Genomic DNA, 25,246 nt, shown 5'->3' on the forward strand with positions numbered 1-25,246 from the left:
CAACACTGACTCTGTGTCAGAAAATTAACATGCTGCGTCTTCACGGTTCCTAACTGTTCTAAACAAATGTCCTTGAGAAGGACACACCCGTCGGCATTGGCCTAACAACCAGCAACATCGACACACATGCATCTCCCAGGACCCCAACCTTCTGCAACCCACTGCGAGCTGGACATCTCCCTGGGGATTCTAACAGACACCTCAAGATCTACAAGCCCCAGTGAAGCTTCTGGTCTTCCCCCACCCAAAACCCGCTACCAAGGACCAACAACACCTCATGTCCTGGCTCTGTTCCCTCCGGGGTGATCAGATGACCTGGAGGTGAGCCACACTTCCATCATTCACCTAAAACCATAAGGCAAGGATTTTCAAATGGCCCCCAAAAAGTCCAAAAAGGGTGGAAACAGTCTGAATCACCTGCTGAGGTTGCTCACTGCTCTGTCGTTCAGGGATGTTGGAGTTGGAGGACTTTGAAGGGAGAGACAGGGTGTCTGAAACAGAAGAATGACATTTGAGTGATAAAACCAAGCTACACAGTCTAGCAACTCTGAGTTATGGAGCAATGCATTTGTGCTTAATACGCTACCCCTGGCATAAAATAACCCTTAACCATCCACAGACTGTCTTTAAAGTTCCTTTGAGGTTATATACTTTTAGAACTTAAATTTTCTAAAGGAGTAAAAATATGGCAAAAACAGGCTCAAAATCAATTCCTTTCTTGACACGTTTGTCTCTTGCTGAGATAAGGTGAATCCACAGCTTTAATTGCCGACCAACGAAAATAAACAAACACGGGGCGGGGTGGGGGGGGCTCAGGGAGCAGAGAGGTTTGGCTGGGGCTGTGATCCTGGTCAAGCTACTTAATTCAAACACTAATGAACAAATATTTGCTCACAAGAAATGGTGCCAGAAGCTGAGATCAGATAGCAAAGTAAACGGTCAACACCTCATGGAAGTCTTTAAAATCTGAAGCATGCAGTTTGGAATGTTCATGGGCGGCAGCCATGGCAAAGTGAAAAGAATAGTGTTGCTGAGAATGAAGTCCTGAATTCAGTGTGTGTGTGTGTGTGTGTGTGTGTGTGCTGGGGGTGGGGAGGTTCAGGCTTCTCAGCAAGACTCGATCAATTAAGAATCTTTCCATGGAACCTGTTTTGTCAGACCACTGATCAGGGCCAGGTGTCCCTCCCCAACTGCTAAGGGGAAATTTGTCTGCCTTACAAAAAGATATCGGTTGCCCTGGTCAGTTTGGCTCAAAAGTTAGAGCATTGGCCTGCAGACCAGAGAGTCATGAGTCTGATTCCTGGTCAAGGGCATGTACCTCAGCTGCAGGTTTGATTCCTGGCCCCTGTCAGGGTCGTGCAGGAGGTGCCAATCAATGCACCTCTCTCACATCGATGTTTCTCTCTCCCTTCCTCCCTCCCACTCTAAAAAAAAACAATGGAGAAGAAATATCCTCAGGTAAGGATTAACCAAAAAGGATCTCGGTTCAAATCCTACCCTTGCCTCTTACCAGTGGCCACGCCTTCTGAGAAGTCACCCCACGAGGGCTGTGTCTTCTCAAGGTAAGACACGGAGATGCTCAAGAAGACTTCGACAATTAGGCTGCGTCTGCGGACATGCTCCCACAGCCTGCAGAGGCACTCACCTGTGGTTCTCAGATCACCTGAACTGTATGTGCAGTTTTCATTTCCTCCTTTTAATTCTGGCTCAGAAGGGTCTTTGTTTGTCTTCACATCTGCAGATTTCCTAGAATTAAATCATTTTTAAAAACCAAATGTTAACCGGCGAGGGGTGTTTAGTTCCCACGGTTCCGCCCAGAGCATTTGCACTCATTGAATCTACCACAAGCCACAGCTGGGTCGCTGGGTCGCTGGCACGGGGGTGGGGTGGTGAGCCTCAGGATGGACACTCACAGCCACCCACACAGCTGTGTACGTGGCCTCCTTGTGTTCACACACTCCCATTATGGGGAGAGACGGAACTTTACCATGAGAGCTCCGTGGACTCCACTCCCAAGTCAGTACTCAACTCTCAGAAACCAGTGACCAAATAAAGCAGGGTTGACAAGCTACAACCCTCAGGCCAAATCTGGCCCACCACTTGTTTTTATAAATAAAGTTTTATTGAAACACAGTCACACCTGTCTGCTTCCATACTGTCTATGGCTGCTTTCATGTTAAAAAGCAGGATTGAGTAGCTGTGACAGAGAACATGTGGCCCACAAAACCAAAAATACTTACTATCTGACTCTTTGTAGAAAAAGTATACAACCTTTCAAATAAAGCAAGAATTGGTGCAGCTTCTTAGGGATAGGAAGTTTGGCATTGGATATCCAAAAATGTTTAATAGTCATGCTTGACCACTAAGAATTTATTATAGGGAAATAATCTGGGATATGTGCAAAGATATACTTGAAAGAATGTTCATTCATGAGCTAGTTATGGTAGCAGACCCTAGAAACAACCCAGGTGTCCCAGCATCAGGAGCTAGTACAATAAACACAATACATCTCTGCGCTGGGACCCACGCCACCTGAAAAGTGATCGCAGATGAGAAGTCCCATGCTCTGCTGCTGGAAGAGAAACCTGCTACATCGACTGTAGAAAACCGTGTGGAGGACCATCGGAAGCTGAACAATGTCTGCCTTGCGACCCAGTTTCCACTCGTAGATACAAACCCACAGCGGACAAGGTGCACACGTCACCGAAAGACATTAGAATGCTCAGTGCAGCAGAATTCATTGTCCGCAACCTGGAAACCACCCAATTCCCCATTTAAATACAATGGGAAAACAAATCGCCTGAAATGTATTGTGGAATAATAATCCCCCTCCATGCAGGCCAGCAGGAGGGGTCGTCCGGCAGTGGGAAGCTCGGGAAGGCCCGCGTGAGTGAGTACACACCACATGACTTCATTTACATGAAGTGGATATGAGTCTGATCTCTGGAGGTGTGGGACAGATGTCAGAGACCTTGGAGGAAGGCACTGGCAATGACTTGGTGGGGGCCCCAGGGGGGTTGGGGTGCTGGGGGTGTCCTCCTTCTGCGTGTGGGCAGTCTAGGCCCAGGCACATGTGCTGTGTGACAATTAAGCAGGTGCACACCTACAATGTGTGTACTTTTCGGTACTTATTATATTTCAATAAGATACTTTATTAAACAAAAGAAACACAAATGCCATAGGCAAGTACAGCAGAAATTATCGTCAGAATAATGTGAACTGAGAAGAGCAAGCTATACAATAACACGTGTTAAAATCCAAATTTCACAAAATGCATATATATGTGTGTATCTATGTGATGAACCTGCCGGTGTAAGTACATACATACTCAGAAAACAATTACTTCTGGACAATAAATTGTGAGAAATTGAAAACTATTTCTTATACCTTTGTTTTTTAATTTTTCTATAATAAACATGCATTGATTCTATAGAAAAAATATGGATTTTTTTTCTGTGAAGTCTGCTAGCAGCTGGCATAAGCACTGTCGGCCAGTGGGAGGGGGAGCAAGTAGGAGAGGGGGGTCTTGGTGAGCCCGACTTCCCTCCCCAGCCAGATGCTCTCAGGTCAAAGTGCAAGAGCTGGACAGGGCCCAGGGCCCAGGCCCCGAACAGAATGGCCTAGTTCACGTCCTGACCCGTCCACTCTCTAGACAGGAGATGCAGGGCACAGTACTTAATCTCTCTGTCCCTCACTTTCCTTACCTACAAAACGGAAATCAACCTCAGAAGGCCTCTCCCCAGCACCGGGCAGGCGCGTCAGCGCTCAGAGCACAGGACCTGCTGGCACTGCCGTTATGACGACGCCTCTCCCGCCGCCCTGCGCAGCTGATCCCTGCCCTGCGTCCCCAGGACTAGGAACGGAAGATGGTACAGTCAGGAACGGTGGACACGGGCTGCCGTCCTGCGGGGCGGCCATCTGGAGGAACGCCCGATAACCATTCGCTCCCGTTTCCGACTGTCCTCTTGCCCTAAGGCAGGCCCCAAAGGGGGTGCATTTTCAGATTGCTGCTTCGGGGTGTCCGAGAGAGGGCGGCTGCCTCTCTCAAAACACTCCCTCACCAGGGAGTGAGTGGGGTCAGAGCAAGAACCAGGAGATTCCGTCACACACGATCACACACGTCTTCATTCACTACGTGTAGCCCAAAGCGATTTTAAAATCGCAGCATTTCAAAAATTATCTAATAAGATACTGACAACCAGCTCTGGTTTTGTTATAAACCTCCCCCCCCCACACACACACACACACACATCGACTGCTGTCTAAAAATTCCCGCCCCCCTTAGTACATTTACAATGTTGTAAATACTGCAGGCATTTAAACCGGTTACTGTGTTATTATGAAGTTCTTGGCAGCTACCTTCAAAGTGCTTGCAGCTACTTCTAGACAGCTGTAGAAATGGCAGGGATGGGTCGTCCCCTCCCCCTCCAGCATACAGGTGTGAGCACTGCGTCCTCCGTGGGCCTGGGCGGTTTCACGTGCCCTAACCCATCAGCTGACTTTCCCCCCGGAAATTCCAGCAACACCTCTGCCTGGTTCTCAAATATCCTTGAAATGGTCCTTGAGTCCCTAGGCTTGACTCATAGCAGGAGGGACGACAGTCACGGTGCACAGTGTCCTCTTGTGGAAAGAGTTGCAAATGCCAGGCACCAAGTAGAAAACCTCACATTTCCTAAGTGAGCCAGGAAAAGTACAACGTAGACGCCAGCAACTCACTAGTGTATTCTACACCTAATGCTGCCGTATGGGTTTGTGATGGCATAGGGGTTTTTCGGAGTTGTCTGTTTTCAATATTTAATTTTGAGTAACATAATCCTAAAATCCTTCAGAGTGTGTGTGTGTGTGTGTGTGTGTGGTGTTGGTGGTGTTTCGTTGTTTTTCATTTGTTTTTGCTTTCAAAATTAGATGTGATTTCAAACTTACATTATTCTACCTTCAGCACTGGATTCTGAAAAAAAAAAATCACAAAATTACATTAGCAAAATCAGGACAGTTATTTTGAAAATAAAATCTCATCAATTTTTGTAGACTCTCCTGATTTTAATACATTGCTGAATACTGGTGACCCAGTAGGTATTAAGTTCCCCCACAAAGACATATCAAATGCCTTCTAAGCATAAAGAAAATAGGATTCATTACTTACTTTCATAAATATAAATAACCCCTGAGTACCTGGAATGTAGTAGGCACCTATTAAGTACTTAGTGAACATTGACTGGCCAGATGATACCGAAACCATTCACCCTAATGGGGGGCTCTGCATTCCCATGCCTGCCGCCAGTCATTTAGGACTTACTGTGTGCCCGCACCCTGCCAACACTATGCAAGGTATTATCTCATTTAATTGTTACAACAACCCAAGAGGTAGGTGTTAGTACAATGATATTTTTAACAGACTAGACACCATTTTATGAGCATTACCATATTTTTAACAGATAAGGAGTTATACTGCTTCAGCACTGTATTTCTGTAATTCTAAGATACTTTTTAAATTAAATATGTACCCACGGTATCAATTCATACAGTTGAGTTCAGCCCCTGCCACCAAAGACTTTAAATTGCTAACGTTTTCACTTGGTGGGCTCTTGGGCTGGAGGAAATACGAAACTTGAAAATGGGGAGTAACAGCTCTGGCCAGTTTGGCTCAGCCGTTGAGCATCGGCCTGTGGACCAGAGAGTCCCAGGTTCGGTTACCGCTAGGGGCAGGTACCACCCCCCCAAAAAAGAAAAGAAAATGGGGAGTAACAGCCACACGCCAGTCCCCTGCCGTCTGTCTCTAACGCCAATGTTCTTTACAACCTACTTCTCTTCTCGGTCTTCTATTCGTGAAGTTGTATGAGATTTAAAAAGCATTCATTTTCCTTCTTTTTTTAGATAATGCTCTCACTTATTTTCCATTCTAGTAACGTCTGCTGGTTCATACCCCAAACTGAACCTCAGAAGCAATCCTCTTTGAAGAAGAGAGATGGTCTGGTCTCCTCTGGTAACAAGGGAGTCACTACTGTTCCCATAAGGACCCCGTGCAGGTGATGGGCTCTCAGTCCCTCTACTCTAGAAGCTGTGACCCCAAGGCCTCCAGGCCAGCTGAGCGGGGTCCTCAGCCACCCTCAGTCAGTCCCCAGATAACAAGACAGAACACTGAGAAATCTCCGGGCACCAGCAAAGCAGAACATCAGAAAATACTTTGGAAAGAACTTGATGTTTAATATGTGTAAGCATGGAAATAATTATCACGGGGGAATCCAGGACCGACTGGATCCCTCACATTTAATTCCAGTTGAAGTGTGTCCCCTGTGAGTTATACCTGGCGGGGGCAGAGCTTGTAAGTAGGTTGTCACAGGCCCTCACCTGACCTGTTACACCCAGTGGAATAGAAGCAGCTCACTCTTACACGGGCTTATCATCTCAAAGTTAAGTAAAAGATAAATTCAAGTGTGGATCGCAGAAATGTTTAAAATATTACTTTCTTTAATTCTCACAACCAACCTAAGGATAGTCCTTATTCCCATTTTGTAAATGAGGAAGCTAAGAACCAGAGAATCGTGGTTCTGCACGTCCTCAGGGGCCACCAACATCGCACACCTCCCTCCTAGGCCAGCGGGGAACAGACAAAAGCCTAAAAGCAGCAGAATCCAAGCAACCGGCACGTCCTCCAACTCTGCCTCCATGGCTGGTGTGGAAAAGAATCAGCCCTGATAATCCGGGTCACTTCTAATTAAAATATAAACCACCCGATAGTTTTCATTCAAATGCCAGTCTATTTTATTTGAGTAATCTGCCGATAACCTAGAGGGCAACTCCCAGGTCAAAACAAACTCCCATCAAATCTGGGCCGACAGGACTTCACTTTTCAATCTCTGTTTCCGAGGGAGTAAAGTGACCTCCCGGAATCAATGCTCAGTCACAAACCAGCCCCACACGGGAACCAAGTCCAGGCAAATTGCCTAGGTAAGGGCAAACCACGCTCTTCGCGTAGAGCATCGTGGTGTCCGGCACACACGGGGTGCTCATCACACGGCAGTGTTCGTAAAGCTTAAAATGCAATCAAACCGACACAGAGCCTAACGTCAAAATTGTGATTTTAAGAAAAATGACTTAATTGTAGAAAATACTCAAATAAAAGTAGGCGAAGTTTTTACGAAACAAAGATAAGGACCGTCGCCCATCCAGCCCTTAGTCCTGAGCCACCCACATGCCAAAGCGCCTGTGATTCCTGACCTCAGACTGCTCACGACAAGCCCACCCCGTGTGGGGTCGTTGCTTCCACGTGTCTCGAAAGACCCCACTCAGAAGAAATGTGTCACTGTTCTGCTTTATTTTATTTGTACTATTTCTGCTAACAGGAGGCCTTATTTTTTTTTTTTTCTACCACTATGGTAACATTCGCCTACAAAGGAAGATTTGGAATTCTATAAAATAGAAAACAATCTTTCAGTGTGCTCAGAGAGCTGGGTATTATTCCAGAAAAAAATGTATAGCATCAAAATGGCAGATCACAGTAGCCTCATATCCTCGCAAACAAGCACAAAAATGGAGCAGTCGGTGTCCGTGCTGAGAAAGCTGTCACCTCGTCACCGTCACGGCTCAGAAGTGTGAAGACCTGTCCTCCCCAGAGAAATGGCCTCCTTCCTTGGGGAAGTTCTCTCCCCACTTCGAATTCCACGCATTTACTCCAAGGACTCCGAAAGCTAAAGCGCTTTGGCAAGAGCTGACGAGCTCATGAACTTCAACTGCTTGTCCCAGAAGTTAAACATACAGACACATGGAGGGGCCTGGACAGTACTAAGCTAAGTGAAATCAGCCAATCAGAGAGGAATATCACATGATCTCATTGCCTGTGGAATGTAATAAACAAAAGAAGCGGGTGAACAAAGTAGATCCAGAGACATGAAAATAGGGAACAGACGGACAAACCGCAAAGAGGGGGGTGGGGAGAGGGTTGGAAGAGATAAACCAAAAAACTAATATGCATGTATGCACAACCAATAGACACAGACAACAGGACAGAGAAAGCATGGGTGGGGGAGAGGAGGGTGTCAAAGGGGGAAAAATTTAAAATTTAAATTTAAAAAATTAATAAAGTATTTAAAAAGATATATAGATATATATATACATACAAATCCATATGAACCAAAAAAATTACCTTTTTTCTCTCTCCTGGAGACACAACAGCAGCAGATTATAATCAGAACAATGATCAGGATGAAAAGCAGTGAAAATGATACTGCAAGTAAGGCTGTGGCCCAGGTAGGCAACGAGGTATGTGGTTTATCAATACCGCCTAGAAGGTTGAAAGAGAAAAAACAACATTTCAGTGATGCTGGCCGCTGTCCAGGGCATGTCATCCCTGGTCCGCCACCCTGTAAGGGAGATTACGCTCTCCAGCACTGTTACGGCCACCCGGCCTGCCACAGCGAGGTGTCACGGGCCCACTCCCCTGCAGTTTGCTGGAACATCAGTCCTTGACAGTATCTCCCATTACAATGCGGACGGCCGCCGGGGAACACCTGCTCAGTGACCCAGGCCAGGCACTCGCCGGGTAACGCGTCTCCCGTGCCTGAGACGTGGATGAGACGGGCTGGGCAGCGGCTCCCCGGCTGCAGTAGTGATCCTCGTGCTCCGACGTCCTTTATTTAGCCAAGAAATTCTTACTGAGCAGCAACTGCTGGACAAGACTGGAAGATGGACCACTGGTTCTCGCTTGCATGTCCCCACCTGTCGACAGTCCAGAGCCCGAAGGAAAGGAGGCCAGTCTGAGGAAGGGTCACTCCTGAAGGAACCTGGTGTCAAGCCTCCGCTCTGGGGCCACCCAGCCCCACCCACGGACTCATTGCCCAGGTAGCAGTTGCTCTTTGCCATGGCCCTCTGGGAGCCGCCTCGCTTAGTCCACTTCGCCCTCGTCCTCGTCCAGCCCTCGTGGAGGTGGGGGAGGGAGAGAAAGGCTTGGGGGGGCAGGCAGGAAATGAAAGGGGGTGGGAGAGAAGGAAGGCGAGAAGAAAAGCCAGTTTGCTTTGTTACAGCCACTCCTAGTCAGAGCTGTCCAACATTGCCATGCGGCTATCTAAATTCACATGCAAATTCATTAAAAGTATATACGGTTAGCCCTGGCCGGTTTGGCTCAGCGATTAGAGCGGCAGCCCGCGGCCCAGAGAGACCAGGGTTCAGTTCCCGCTAAGGGCATGTACCTCAGTTACAGTTTGTCCCCGGCCACGGTTGGGGTCATGTGGGAGGCAGCCACTCAATGTGTCCCTTTCACATAGATATTTCTCTCTCTCTTCCTCTCTCTCCCTCCCACTCTATCTGAACAAAAATGGAAAAATGTCCTCGGGTGAGGATAAAAAAATGATAATAATAATAAAAAGTATGTACAGTTAAGTGCTCAGCATCTCGGTCGCACTAGCCACATTTCAGGTGCCGAGGCACCACAGATCCAGGCCATGCCTCCACTGTGGAAAGTCCTGCTGGACAGCGCCACCTAGCCACGCACCTGGGAACGGCACGGTGTTCCAAAGCGCCCTGACCACTTCCCCTGCCCAACCACAGTCAAACCACATTGATGTTCATCTGTTTCTAACAGCTGCCACCCCAAATGCCTGGGGGTATCTCAGTGTAAATGCATGCTGTAAATAAATGCATGCTATTTCATTAGATGCTAGTCATTAGAAAATATTAAAACAACAGGCTTGTGATGGAGGAAGATAAGGTTTGCTTTAATGTTTTTTATTTTCTTATTTTTTTATTTTTTATTTTTATTTTTTGTTACAGATATTTCTCCTTTTTTACCCCATTGACACCCTCTTCTCCATCCCCCCCGCCCCATCCCCAGCTTTGTTGTTCATGTCCATTGGTTATGCACACATGCATATAAGTTCTGTGGTTTATCTCTTCCCATCCCCCACCACCCTCTCTTCTGAGGGTTGTCAGTCTGTACCCTATTTTTGTGTTTCTGGGTCTACCCTATTCCTCACTGTTATATTCATTATATTCCATATATAAGTGAGATCATGTGGTATTTGTCTTTTTCTGCTTGGCTTGTTTCATTTAGGATAACATTTTCCAGGTCCCTCCATGTCGTCTCAAAGGATAAGAGATCTTTCTTTCTTACAGCTGCATAGTACTCCATTGTGTACATGTACCACAGCTTTTTTATCCATTCATCTACTGATGGACACTTGGGCTGTTTCCAGATCTTAGCTATTGTAAATAGTGCTATGAACATGGGGGTGCATATATTCTTTCTGATTGGTGTTTCAGGCTTCTTAGGGTATATTCCTAGAAGCGAGATCACTGGGTCAAAGGGAACTTTAATTTTTAATTTTTTGAAGTAACACCATATTGTTTTCCATAGTGGCTGCACCAGTCTGCATTCCCACCAGCAGTGCACTAGAGTCCCCTTTTCTCCACACCCTCACCAACACTGTTTGATGATTTGTTGAGGGCAGCCATTCTGACAGGTGTGAGGTGATACCTCATTGTTGTTTTAATTTGCATCTCTCTGATGATTAGTGACATTGAGCATTTCTTCATATGTCTCTTGGCCATTTGTATGTCCTGTTTAGAGAGGTGTCTATTCAGCTCCTCTGCCCATTTTTTTAATTGGGTTCTTTGTCTTCCTTTTGTTGAGATGTATGAGTACTCCATATATTTTGGAAATTAACCCCTTATCTGATATATCATTGGCAATTATGTTCTCCCATACAGTGGGTTGCCCTTCCATTTTGATGGTTGTTTCTCTTGCTGTGCAGAAGCTTTTAGTTTGATGTAGTCCCATGTGTTCATTTTCTCCTTTGTTTCTGTTGCCTTAGGTGATGTATCAATGAAAATTCTGCTGCATATGATGTCCGAAATTTTGTTGCCTACATTTTCTTCTAGAATTTTTATGGATTCACGGGTCACATTTAAGTCTTTCATCCATTTTGAGTTTATTTTTGTGTATGGTGTAAGTTGATGGTCTAGTTTCATTTTTTTTGCATGTAGCTGTCCAATTTTCCCAACACCATTTATTAAAGAGGCTGTCTTTACTCCACTGTATGCTCTTGCCACCTTTGTCAAATATTAATTGAGCGTATTGCCTTGGGTCCATTTCTGGGTTTTCAGTTCTGTTCCACTGGTCTATATGCCTGTTCTTGTGCCAGTACCAGGCTGTTTTGGTTACAGTCGCTTTGTAGTTAGTATAACCTGATATCTGGTATTGTGATCCCACCTACTTTGTTCTTTTTATTCAAGATTGCTGTGGCTATTTGGGGTCTTTTTTGGCTCCATATGAACTTCTGAAGTATTTGTTCTGGTTCTGTGAAATATGTTGTTGGTGTTTTGATGGGGATTGCATTGAATCTATAGATTGCTTTGGGCAATATGGACATTTTAATGATGTTAATTCTCCCAATCCATGAACAAGGTATATGCTTCCACTTCTTTATATCTTCCTCTATTTCTTTTTTCAATGTCCTATAGTTTTCTGCAAATAGGTCCTTTACTTCTTTGGTTAAGTTTATTCCTAGGTATCTTAATTGTTTTGCTGCGATAATAAATGGGATTGTTTTTTCAGTTTCTCTTTCTGTGAGTTCATTCATTGGTGTATAAGAATGCCATCGATTTCTTGACATTAATTTTGTATCCTGCTACTTTGCCAAATTCATTTATTAAGTCTAGTAGATTTTTGATGGAGTCTTTATGGTTTTCTATGTATAATATCATATAATCTACAAATAATGACAGTTTTACTCCCTCCTTTCCAATTTGGATCCCTTTTATTTTTTCTTCATGTCTGATTGCTGTGATTAAGACTTCCAGTAGTTTGTTAAATAAGAGTGGTAAAAGTGGACCTGCTTTTAGTTTTTGCCCATTAAGTATGATGTTGGCTGTAGGTCTTTCATATATGGCCTCATGTGGTTTTTATTCTTCATTTTGTTTATGTGGTGTATCACATTTATTGGTTTGTGAATATTGTACCATCCTTGCATCACCTGCTCATGGTGAATAATTTTTTTGATGTATTGCTGAATTCGATTTGCTAGTATTTTGTTCGGGATTTTGGCGCCTATGTTCATCAGGGATATTGGCCTTTGTAGTGTCTTTTTCTGGTTTTGGAATTAGAATTATGCTGGCCTCATAAAACGAGTTTGGAAGTCTTCCTTCTTCTTGAATTTTTTAAAATAGTTTGAAGAGAATGGGTGTTAGTTGTTTTTGTTTTTTTTAATGTTCAGTAAAACACCCCCATGAAGCCATTTGGGCTTGGGCTTTGTTTGCTGGTACAGTCTTGATTACCTCTTCAATTTCCTTAGTTTTTATTGGTCTGTTCAAGTTTTCTATCTCTTCCCAGTCCAGTTTTGGGAGACTGTGTGTCTCTAGAAATTTGTCCATTTCACTTAGATTGTCGCATTTGTTGCCATATAATTGTTCATAGTAGCTGTTAACGATCTTTTGTAAGTCTGTGGTGTCAGTTGTTACTTCTCCTCTTTCATTTCTGATTTTGTGCATTTGGGTTCTCTCTCTTTGTTTCTTGGTGAGTCTAGCTAAGGGTCCATCAATCTTATTTATCTTTTCAAAAAACCAGCTCTTTGTTTCATCAATCCTTTGAATTGTTTTTTGGTCTCTATGTCATTTATTTCTGCTCTGATCTTTACTATTTCCTTCCTTCTACTTCCTCTGGGGATTTCTTTTTGTTTGCTTTCTAATTCTTTAACTTGTTAGATTAGATAGTCAATTAGAAATTTTTCTTGTTTCTTGAGGTAGGCCTGTAGTGCTATGAACTTTCCTCCCAGAACTGCTTTTGCTGCATCCCATAGATTTTGTGTTGTTGTGTGTTCATTTTCATTGGTTTCCAGGAAGTTTTTAATTTTTTCCTTGATCTCCCTGGTAACCCATTCCTTGTTTAATAACATGCTATTTAGCCTCCATGTGTTGAAATGTCTTTGCATGTTTTTCTTGCAATTGATTTCTAGTTTCATGACATTGTGATCTGAGAAGATGCTTGATATGATTTCAATCTTCTTGAACTTGGAGAGATTTAGTTTGTGTCCTATCATGTGGTCTATCTTTGAGAATGTCCTATGTGCACTTGAGAAGAATGTGAATTCTGTAGTTTTGGGGTGTAATTCTCTGTAGATATCTATTAAATCCATTTGGTCTAGTGCTTCATTTAGAGTCTGTGTTTCCTTGCTAATTTTTTGTCTAGAGGATCTAGTGGTGTCAATAGGGTGTTGAAGTCCCCTGCTATGATTATATTGCTGTTGATTTCTCCTTTGAAGTCCTCCAGAAGATTTTTAATATATTTTGGTGCTCCTATATTGGGTGCATATATGTTTATCAAGGTTATATCTTCCTGTTGTATAGATCCTTTAAATATTATGTAGTGGCCTTCTTTGTCTCTAGTTATGATCTTCATTTTGAAATCTATTTTATCAGATATTATTGCTACCCCAGTTTTTTTTCTTTCCGTTTGCTTGGAAGATTTTTTTCCATCCCTTCACTTTCGATCTATGTGAGTCTTTTGTTGTGAGGTGGGTCTCTGTAAACAACATATAGATGAGTCATGCTTTCTTATCCAATCAGCTACTCTGTGTCTTTTTATTGGAACATTCAGTCCATTTACATTTAAGGTGATTATTGATATGTACTTATTTATTGCCATTTTTGTTTAGTGTGGTTATATTTTTCTTCCTACTTCTTCTACTAATTACAGCAGCAGTCCTTTTAACATTTCTTGTATTGCTGGTTTGATGCTAATGTATTCCCTTAACCTTTTCTTTTGTCTGGGAAGCTCTTTATTTGACCTTCTATTTTAAATGACAGTCTTGCTGGGTAGAATAGTCTTGGATTCAGATCCTTGTTTTTCATGACCTTGATTACTTTATGCCATTTCCTTCTGGCCTATAGTGTTTCTTGTGAGAAGTTCGCTGAGAGCCTTTGTAGGTAACCTGTTGCTTATCTCTTGCTGCTTTTAGGATACTCTCTTTGTCTTTAATTTTGGCATTTTAATTATTATGTGTCTTGGTGTGGGCCTGTTTGGGTTCTTCTTACTTGGGGCTCTCTGGGCTTCTTGAACTTGAATGCCTTCTTCCTTCACCAAATTAGGGAAATTTTCTGTCACTATTTCTTTGAATATATTCTCTAACCCTTGCCCATTTTCTTCTTCTTTGGGGACTCCTATGATGCGAATATTATTACGTTTCCAGTTGTCCCACAGTTCTCTTAAGCTGTCTTCCTGTTTTTCAATTGTTTTTTTCCTTTTGGTTTTCTGATTGGTTGATTTTTTTCTACCCACTGATCTGGTCCTCAGCTTCCTCTACTCTGCTCTTCAGACCTTCCAATGTGTTCTTTATTTCTTATATGTCACTCTTGATCTCTTCTTGGTGGTTTTTAATTTCCAATTGGTTTATTTTCAGCATCTCTATGTCCTCACTCATGCTATTGAGCTTCCTCAAGATCATGGCTCTGAATTCTAGCTCTGTTAACTTGCCTAACTGCTCCACATTGATACCATCTTTGCTGGAGGTCTCTTGCTCTTTCATTTGGCTTCTGTTTCTGTGTTTCACCATTTTGGCTATCACAGTGGGCTTTGGAGCCTGCCAAGTTTTGCCTCTGGGTGTTGGTGTTCTGCTGTTTGTGGCTCCCTCTCTTGGGTTTAGATGAGTGAGGGAGGACCCACGTTAAACACCACTGTAAGGGGATTTCCCGAGAGTGGAACAGATGCTCGTTGTTAATGAGCTTCAATTAGCACTTCAATAGTCCACAGGGTGGGGTTGAATCTTCGAGGGACGGGCTGCTGCCTCTCCCCAGAGCCCTGGGAAGGAGCAATATGGCCACCGTCCTGCATGGCAGCAACTCAGCCAAAGCTCTGAGTGCCCTCCAGATCCCGAGTGTCCCCACACAATTCCAGTCCAGTCTTCCCTCCCTCTGCCGGAGCCCAAGGTGGGTGGCTGTGGCTGTTTCAGCCTCTGTCCCGGCTCTGCGCTGTGGAGCCGCCTGGGAGTGTAACCCGAGGGCGCTGCTCCCAGCTAAGGCCGCTGCCGAGCTGCTGACTGTGGGCTCCCAGCCCCGTCTCGCACCTTCGCAAGCCTACCAGGATCGAGTCAGTGTCACTGGTTATATGGTCCTCACAAGCTGCCTTTCTGTTGCTTTTTCCGTCGATTTGTCTGTGTTTTAGTTGTAATTCCAGTTTGGTCCTGGGAGACGGTGTGTGTAGCTTCCATTTACTCTGCCGCCATTTGGGGTTATCCAAGGTTTGCTTTTCAATCAATGAAGCTTCCCCATGTTGGTCTTTGGGCTTCGTGTCAATGGAACCACTGAACTCTCATGGCCACGGTTCACTTGTGCTCCCTTTGGCCTCTGGCTCGCCCGTCTGTAACAAGTCTTGCCCCACCAGGGCTTGAGAGATGCCCAAGAAGGCATGACGCACATGTTCGAGATGGCTGTGGTCATTCTAAGTTCAGTCTGATGAACTGTTTACAAACTGAAGTTTGAAAATATTAGGAGCTTTCCTAGTAAGGGAGCCAGCTGAGGTTAAACATTAAGGTCCGACTTAAGGTTCAAGAGATAGGCTTCAAATTCATACTGGAAAAAGTCAACACGCTTGTTGACTTACTGGGATATCCCTGCCCCGCTGGGGAAAACCATCAGTATGCCAAGCTTCTGTCAATCGAGTCTTGACGCGATCAGCTTTGTCCTGACAGGATCTAGCACAGAGACAGTTTATCCTCAGGGAGGACCTGTTTAAAGAAAAGGAAGGAGGAGGAAGGGAAAATGGCATCAGAGTGAGTGAAAGCTACACGGACTGTCTCCCAGGACCAAACTGGAATTACAACAAAAATAAAGTCGGCTGGAACAACCAACCGAAGGCCAGCCGGAGAGCACCCTTGTAACCAGGACGTAAAGAGGAGCCCGGGTCGAGATGGTAGAGGTGCACAGACGTGAGAGGGTGGCTGGGCTCCCACAGGCAGCAGCTGAGGGCTAGCCTTAGCTGTGAGACGTCCCCGCTGAGAAATCTGGGGTTTAAACCCCAAGCCGGCTCCCCAGCAGTGGCAGAACAGGGAAAGGCGCCCACATAACACCCGGCTGTGAAGAACGCCAGAGCAGAGGTTCTGTCCAGCAAGGAGAGGTGCTGGGAACACGGGCACCGCCTTCAGGGCCAGCGCACTAAATCACAGCCTCAGCCACTCACCTTGGGCTCCAGAGAGGGAGGGCAGACTGGACTGGAGCTATGTGAGGGGAGTCAGGGGTTTGTGGCACTGGGGAGGAGGCCATCTGGAGCCCTGTGGAGAGTCATTCCCCCATGCTACAATAGCCATTTTTCTCAGGGGGTCTTTTCCCATCAAAGTGGCTTCAGCCTGGGGTGAGGGGAGCAACTCCCCACCCTCTGGAATTTAACCCACCCAGCCGGGAGAGGCGCAACCTGAGGCTCATTAACTGTCAGACGACCGGCCAGCCAGGAGGCAAAGATGAACCCCTGAAGGCTTTGAGCCTTGGGCCTGGCTCTCAGCTGTTCCGTTTTGTAAATCTGGAGACTGAGCTGTGAAGGCAGCTGCCTGGACCCTGGGCTGAGCATTAACATATGCTGCAGGAACCATTTTTCTCAGGCAGAGTCTTCCCATCAAAGCAGCTATAGCCTTGACGGGGGGAGCCCCACCCATTGAAACTTAACCCTGACCAGCTGCGAGGAATCAGTGCCTAGCACAGAACTGCAACCTGGGGCTCATTAACTGTCAGACACCAGCAAGCCTGGAGGTGGAGATGAGTCTCTGGGAACTTGGAGCCTTGGGCTTGGCTCCCGGTCATTGGGGTTTGAGGCTCTGGGGGCTGAGCTTTGAAGGCAGCTGCCTCGGCCCCTGTGCAAGTCATTAACCCACACTGCAGAAACCCTTTTCTTCAGGCAGAGGTTTCCTCTCAGAGCAGCTTTAGCCCAGGGGGAAGCAATTGCCTCACCTGATGGAAATCCTCTTACCCTGCCCGCTGTAGGGTAGCTTACTTCCAGCCCAAGGCTACAATATGAGGTTTATTAAGTGACTGAGACTAACAATCGGCCTGCAGGCACAGGTGGATCTCTGGCATATTTGTATCTTTGCCCGGTATGCGACTCTACCTGGGAGAATAATACTGGGCATTTGTGTTCAGCTTGGTCCCTTCCATAAACGTGCAAACTCAGCAGAGGAAACCACAATCTTCAGAATATTGATATCCACAGGGAGATTTTGGCAGGCTCCAAACACTGCTGAGGCTGCCAAAATGTGAAACAAAGAAACAAGTCCCAAATGAAAGAACAAGAGAATTCTCCAGAAGAAGGGCTAAATGAAATGGAGATAAGCAAGTTATCAGATATAGAGTTCAAAGTAATGATCATGAGGACACTCAGCAGCATGAGAAAAAAATATAGAAACAATGAGAAATGACCAATCAGAACCCAAGAATGACATAACAGTAATAACCAGGAGATTACAAGAAACCAAGGATTAGATTAGCTAATTAGAAGATAGGGTAGAAAACCATCACTCAATCAGAGAACCAAAAAGGAAAAAGAAAAAATTAAAAACAGGAGGACAGTTTAAGAGAACTGTGGGAAACAGGAAACATAACAACATCCACATGATAACTGGAAAATAAATAGAAGGAAAGAAATAATAAAGGTCAGAGAGGAAATAAATGACATAGAGACTAAAAACACAATTCAAAAGATCAATGAAAACAAGAGCTAGTTCTTTGAAAAGATAAACAAGGTAGATGAAACTTTAGCCAGACTCAGCAAGAAACAAAGTGAGGACCCAAATAAACAAAATCAGAAATGAAAGAGAAGTAACATCCTACACCACAGAAATACACAAGATTGTAAGAAAATACAATCATAATTATACACCAACAAATTGGAAAACCTAGGTGAAATGGACTAATTTCTAGAATCACACAGTCTTACAAAACTGAACCAAGAAGAGTCAGAAAACCTGAACAGGCCAGTAACAACTAAGGAAATTGAAACTGTAATCAATAAACTCACAGCAAACAAAAGCCCAGTTCCCAGTGGCTTCACAGGGGAGTTTTACTGAACATTCAAGGAAGAACTAACACCTAGTCTTCTCAAACTATTCCAAAATATTCAAAAGGAAGGAAGACTTCCAAGCTCTCTTTATGAGGCCAGCATAATCCTAATTCAAACCCAGATAAAGACACTACAAAGAAAGAAAACTATATGCCAATATCCCTGATGAACATAGATGCCAAAATCCTCAACAAATATTAGCATATCGGATCCAGAAATATATTTTTAAAATTACTTACCACAACCAAGTGGGATTCATCCCAGGGATGCAAAACTGGTACAATATTCGCAAAGCAATAAATGTGATACACCACATAAACAGAATGAAAGATAAATATCATATGATCATATCAATAGACACTGAAAAAGCATTTGACAATATCCAGCACCCATTTTTTATAAAAACGCTCAGCAAAGTGGGAATGGAGGGATATCTCAACATAATAAAGGCCATATATGAAAAACAGCCAACCTCATACTCAATGGGCAAAAACTGAAAGCATTTCTCTTAAGAAAAGGAACAAGACAGGAATGTCCACTTTCATCACTCTTATTCAACATAGTACTGGAAGTCTTAGCTACAACTATTAGACAAGAAAAAATAAATAAAAGGGATCCAAGTTGGAAAGGAGGAAGTGAAACTGTCATTATTCACAGACAACATGATATTGTACATAGAAAACCCTAAAGACTCCATCAAAAGTCTAATAGATTTAATAAATGAATTCAGCGAAGTAGCAGCATACAAAATTAACATCCAGCCTGGCCTGTGTGGCTCAGTGGATTGAGCATCATCCCATGGACGAAGAGGTCCTTGTTTGATTCCCGGTCAGGGCACATGCCCGGGTTGCAGACTCTATCCCCAGGAAGGGGTGTGCAGGAGAGAGCCGATCAACATTTCTCTCTCACATTTGATGTTTCTCTCTCTCTCTCTCCCTTATTGTGTTGGAGGGAATACAATACCAGATATCAAGTTATACTACAAAGCCATCATAATCAACACAGCCTAGTACTGGCACAAGAATAGGTATATAGATCAATGAAACAGAGAACCCAGAAATCAACCCAAGACATTATGCTCAATTAATATCCGCCAAGAGCAAGAGAATACAATGGAGAAAAGACAGTTTCTTCAATAAAATGGTGCTGGGAAAATTGGACAGGTACATGCAAAAAAGTGAAACTAGACCACCAACTTACACCATATACAAGAATAAATTCAAAATGGTTAAAAGACTTACATGTAAGTCATTAAATCATAAAAATCCTAGAAGAAAATGTAGGCAGCAAAATCTCAGACATCACACATACCAGAATTCTCACTGATATATCGACTGGGGCAAGAGAAACAAAGGAAAACATTAATAAATGGGACATCAAACTAAAAATCTTCTGCATGGCAAAAGAAACCAGCATCAAAATGAAAAGGGAACCCACTCTCTGATAGAACATATTTGCCAATGATACATCAGCTAAGGGGTTAATTTCCAAAAGATACAGAATACTCATAGAACCCAACAAAAGGAATACAAACAATCCAATTGAAAATAGGCAGAGGACCTCAACAGACACTTCTCCAAACAGGACATACAAATGGCCAACAGACATATGAAAAAATGATCAACGTCATTAATCATCAGAGAGATGCAAATTAAAACAACAATGAGGTATCACCTCACACCTGCCAGAATGGCCACCGTCAACAAATCTTCAAACAAGTGCTGGCGAGGGTGTGGAGAAAGGGGACCCTAGTACACTGCTAGTGGGAATGCAGCCACTATGGAAAACGATTTGTAGTTTCCTCAAAAAATTAAAAAGGGACGGCCATTTGACCCAGTGATTCCACCTCTAGGAATATATCCTAAGAAGCCTGAAACACCAGTCAGAAAGAATATATGCACCCCTATGTTCATAGCAGCACTATTTGCAGTAGCTAAGATCTGGAAACAGCCCCAGTGTCCATCAGTAGATGAGTGGATAAAAAAGCTGTGGTACAGCTCTGGTCAGTTTGGCTCAGCCGTTAGAGCATTGGCCTACGGACCAGAGAGACCCAGGTTTGGTTCCCACTAAGGGCATGTACTTTGGCTTCGGCTGCAGTTTGTCCCCGGCCCTGGTTGGGATTGTGTGGGTGGCAGCCAGACAATGTGTCTCTCTCACATCAGTGTTTCTCTCTCTCTCTCCCTCCCTCTCTCCCTCCTGCTCTATCCGAAGATAAATGCAAAAATGGCCTCAGGTGAGCAATTAAAAAAAGCTGTACATATACACCATGGAGCACTATGCAGCTCTAAGAAAGAGAGATCTCTTACCCTTTGAGACGACATGGAAGGACCTGGAGAGTATTATGCTGAGTGAAACAAACCAGTCAGAGAAAGACAAGTACCACATGATCTCACTTATTTATGGAACATCATGAACAAAATAAGCTGTCGATCAAAATAGATCCAGAGACATAGAAGTAGGGAACAGAGTGACAAACCTCAGAGGGAAGGGGTGTAGATGGACGGGAAGAGATAAACCAAATAACTTATATGAATATATGCATAACCAGTGACACAGACAATAGTTCGGGGAATGCAGGAGGGGGGTGGAAGCAGGGAGGAGGGTCAGTGGGGGAAATGGGGGGGGGAACATCTGTAATACTTTCAACAATAAAAATTAACAAAAAAGAAAGGGAAGGGCCACCTGCCTGAGATTGGGGACCTGATCAAGGAAGCGAAGGGTGGTACTGTGACCTCACTCACTCTCCTGTCCCTTAATCCAACCACCAGGTTCAGCTGAGCAATGCCTGCACTCCCGTAAGAGCCCCAAATTCTCACCAGCGCGGCAGCTCGTACCCGTACCCACGGCTCATTGTCTCCCTTCCTCCTTTGTGACCACACTCCCCGGGGGTCAGATCTCCCCTGAGCCGCACACCGAGGAGAGGCTCAGTGCTGCCCTCTACTGCAGCGGAGCCCAAAGCAGAGTCTCGCGCTGTGAGGAGGCGTCATTTGTGCCAGAGCTATGCAGAACCTTTCATATTTTAATAATAATTTTATCAGATATGACAAATACATGTATACACATATGCCCATGTATCACAGATATTTTTAGTTGGAAGCGAATTTTTTAAATGAATACCCTTACAGTGGATTAAAAGAAATATAAATAACAGTCATATTGGTATATCAAATACCATGACAGAGGACCAAAAACACAGAACCTTGGCCCAGCCCCTTCGCCTTGCAGATCAGACCTGGGGCAGAGAGGCCCACTAAGCCGGCCACGGGCGCTCAGAAGAGGAAACCCAAGGGCCTAACCCGTGCCTTTCCTCTCTGCCACGTAGCGTGTCCAGTAGGGAGTCACCCTTCTGGGGAAGAGGCGGCCCAGGTGTCACAGGGAACAGGGTCCGGGTGGACACTGCCCCGACAAGAGCCTGAAGTGTGGGCGCGATGACTCAGCCCTTCTGGGGAGATGAGTTCCTACACCTGCCCAACCCACAGTGACTAAGGAGGGTCATCTCCAAGGTCAGCACGGCTCGCCTTCCTCCCTCCGTCCCCCACACAGCTGGGTGCACCATGGACTGCATCACCGAATCCACGGTGACTTCGGTCTCCGCTTGGAGACTGTCCTGTTCCCACCTGTGAAGGAAAGGAAAGTCGTATGTTCCAGACGCTCTCACGGAAACGCTCAGAGTTTCCAAAGGGCACATACAGCTTCTCAAGACCAACAGGACTGATACAAAAGGTCACCACCAGCATGTACAAAGACGCTCCTGCGCTGACCACGAGGGACACAGGCGATCTCTGAACCAGTGAAACCAGCAATGACAGTCCTGCACTCTGCTCTGGGTGCTCGGAGGCAGGGACTGTCCCACAGGCGTTGTAACCACTTACTTCTCACACCAACAACAATCCTAGAGGCAGGTGTTAATCTGTTTTACAAGTGAGAACACTGAAGCACAGAGAAGTTAAGTGACATGCCCAAAGTCACACAGCAAGGAAGCAGGCCAGCTGGCATCTCAGTCCAGGCCCTCTGGGGTCCAAGTCTGGGTGGACAGTAGCACCTGATGAGGCTGGGTGGGGCGGAGGGCCTTTGAGATTTTCCAGTTCAGTGGTCCCCGGTCCTGACTGCCCGGTAAGGTAATTTGGGGGCGTTTGGTAAAATGTCAATTCCGAGGCCCCGCGCAGACCAAGTAAACCCGAACCTCTGGGGTGGTCCTGCGGGTGGGAGTCCTGAGACTGACAGGCAGGAGAGCTTCTGCCCTCCCCTCCCCCGCGGTGCAGGCAGGCACTGAGCCCAAAGGGCAGTGACTGGTCCAAAGTCTCAGCTAGTGCCAGAGCTACGGCTCGGGACAGTCACTGCCCCCGCTCCCGTCTGCCCAGGACATTGCTACTTCTCACAGAACTAAGATTATAACCAGGAGTCACTACCTTCTCCAAGGTCCTCATGTGTCCTGCAAAGATGGCTTTGTTTTAGCATTTCACACCCTTACGTGAAAGAGGAAAAAGCCATCCAGACGGACAGACGGGCCGACGGCAGACGGGCAGACGGGCAGATGGGCAGACGGACAGACGGGCAGGCAGACGGCAGACGAACAGACGGCAGACGGGCAGACGGGCAGACGGGCAGACGGCAGACGGGCAGACGGCAGACGGGCAGACGGCAGATGGGCAGACGGCAGACGGGCAGGCAGACGGCAGACGAGCAGACGGACAGACGGCAGACGGGCAGACGGGCTGACGGGCAGACGGCAGACGGGCAGACGGCAGACGGACAGACGGACAGACGGCAGACGGGCAGACGGGCAGACGGCAGACGGGCAGACGGGCAGACAGACGGCTTGCCAGTGCTCATCTCCAGGCGGGCAGGGCTGTGAGCCTGTCTGCAGGGCTTGGAGCTCATCTCACTTCCGGAATCGAGAAAATCACGTTTTTAGAAAACACTGCCACTAGCCCTGTCAATATGCTTTCCTTTAAAAAAATCAGTAGGAGCTTCCTACAACATTCTGCTGGAAAGAATGAGACTTCCTAAACTGCCCTTGGCATTCTTCAAAGGCATTGTTCTGGAGAGAACACCCAGTCCTTGCATTTTTAGGAAATGGGAGTCGGAACTGAGGTTGATCCGATTCCTAGAGAAGCCGGCCAGGCGCAGCCTCGTTCATTCTGAGCTCGCATGAACCTCGTGTGCCCCCCATGACCTGGTGTGCCCCCCATGAACGGGTGTGCTCCCCATGACCTGGTGTGCTCCCCATGAACGGGTGTGCCCCCCATGACCTGGTGTGCCCCCCATGACCTGGTATGCCCCCCATGAACGGGTGTGCTCCCCATGACCTGGTGTGCTCCCCATGAACGGGTGTGCCCCCCATGACCTGGTGTGCCCCCCATGACCTGGTGTGCCCCCCATGAACGGGTGTGCCCCCCATGAACGGGTGTGCTCCCCATGAACCAGGTGTGCTCCCCGTGAGCTGGTGTGCCCCTAGAAGCCTCTGGTCGCCCGCTCTGCCAGCCGGAGCTGCAATCAGGTCTTCATCTACTAAAACTTACATAAAACACACCACAGCAGCCAGCCACCAGCTGCTCTGGAACTTGATGAATAATTTAGAAACAAATTACCCTTTTCCAAATGAGTCCAATAAAGTAAGACTCATTGCAATGCACCCAATGGCTCTCCTCTGTGAGGCGGTGGGGACTCCAGCTGCCGTAATTAGGGCTGCTCACTTCACTAGTCCTAGGCTAAGGAGAATTCAGCTGAATTAAACCCGATCCAGGGAAACTGAGTGCCCCGTGCCCTCCCCCACAGAAGAAAAACTGCAGACAAGCTAACCTCCCCATCCATTTCCATGGGCACCACCCATCAGACCAGAGCTCTTTGCTGCATTATTACCTCGTTAAGAAGTGTGGTTTAAACAGTCCATTTCATTCCATTTGGTGGGAATGGAACTGTTTTAAATCTTCCTATGCAAAGCCCAGGCCACACTAGATCATACTGAAGTAGCTTAAAGCAAGCTGGGTTGGCTGGTTGGAGAAACGGAGGGTTACAGGCTGGAACAGGGGGAGAGCTTACAGCAGTTGCAACAGCTTATTGGACCAAGTGCTCAACAACTGACAGGGACATGTCAAAGGGATGCCAGAGCCAGCTGCAAGGAATTCCCATGGCCAAATCTAGAGCAATCTGAGCATCAAAATGAATGACAGAAGCAAATGATAATGTATTGACTGAAAATGAGTCCGTACTAAAAACTATTTTTAGAAAAGGGAAAAAAGGGAGAGGAAAGTCTTTTCTTTGCAGAAGAACGCCAACTAATAAAGACAGAAAAATCATCGTACCAGAAAATCACGCTTTTACAGCCACCAACCAATAATTGATTCTGGCAGCGACTTATGAGGAATGCAAAAGCTATCAGGTGAAATACTGAGAAACAAGGTATTCACATCGTATTCTAGATGATGTATTAATTATCAAAGCAAAAGATACCTTTACAATGAAGAAATTCAGGAACTCCACCTTAACCAAATGATCAAACTCACTATCAATGAGAAAGAAAGAAAAATGGCATCGTGTGCCCACATGACTCATGTCCTGGCAAATATATTTAGCCTAAATCAAAGTGTGTTGGAAAAACTCAGACAGGTCCATATTGAAATTACCTTTTAAAAATGTTTATATCAGGAAAGACAAAAAAATGGTGGGTGAACTATTAGAGATTAAAGGAGACTGACAGCCAAGGGCAATGCTTGGTCTTTGGCTAGATACTGGTTTGGGGGGGTTGGTTATAAAGGACCATTGGGGAAATTTGAATATGGATTGTACATTGTATAAAAGTATTGTATCAAGGTTAAATTTCCTGACTGCCCACTACATCGGGGATACATAGAATGGCCTTGTTCTTATGAAACACATGCCGAGGTATTTAGGGGCAGAGTGTCATCAAGTCTCCAACTCACGCAAATAGTTCAGCAAGAAAAAGAAAGAACAAGCTGAGAGAGAGAGAAGCAAGCAGGACAAAATGTTAACATTCATTGTATCTAGGTATTCATTGTACTATTCTTACAACTTTTCTGGGGTTTTTAATTTTCAAAACAATAATCTGGAGGAAGAAAAGCAAGCTAGTTGGATTCTCACTTCCTCATTCTATTGTCTTGCTGGAGAGTAAGCTAAGTTCCTTTCAGTTTAATCAGCTAAAATAAATTTACTTTGACTTAAAATTAAAGAAGCACCAATTTCTGGGTCCTTTACCCT

At 45.4% G+C, this 25,246-nt stretch overlaps 1 protein-coding gene across 1 annotated transcript in view; it reads right to left on the reverse strand.

The window, feature by feature from the left end:
* Window positions 1-345: 345 nt before the first annotated feature.
* Window positions 346-25,246, reverse strand: part of IGSF5 (immunoglobulin superfamily member 5) — a gene marked incomplete at its 5' end in the record, with an annotated part of 34,091 nt that continues 9,190 nt past the window's right edge. The window contains 4 exons of the mRNA XM_036243623.1: window positions 346-491; window positions 1,646-1,746; window positions 4,924-4,948; window positions 8,144-8,281. Of these exons, the coding sequence (XP_036099516.1) occupies window positions 346-491; window positions 1,646-1,746; window positions 4,924-4,948; window positions 8,144-8,281 (410 nt within the window). The remainder of the gene's footprint in view (window positions 492-1,645; window positions 1,747-4,923; window positions 4,949-8,143; window positions 8,282-25,246) is intronic.

This window comes from Molossus molossus, unplaced genomic scaffold (assembly GCF_014108415.1).
Source record: "Molossus molossus isolate mMolMol1 unplaced genomic scaffold, mMolMol1.p scaffold_m16_p_5, whole genome shotgun sequence".
Taxonomy (NCBI): domain Eukaryota; kingdom Metazoa; phylum Chordata; class Mammalia; order Chiroptera; family Molossidae; genus Molossus; species Molossus molossus.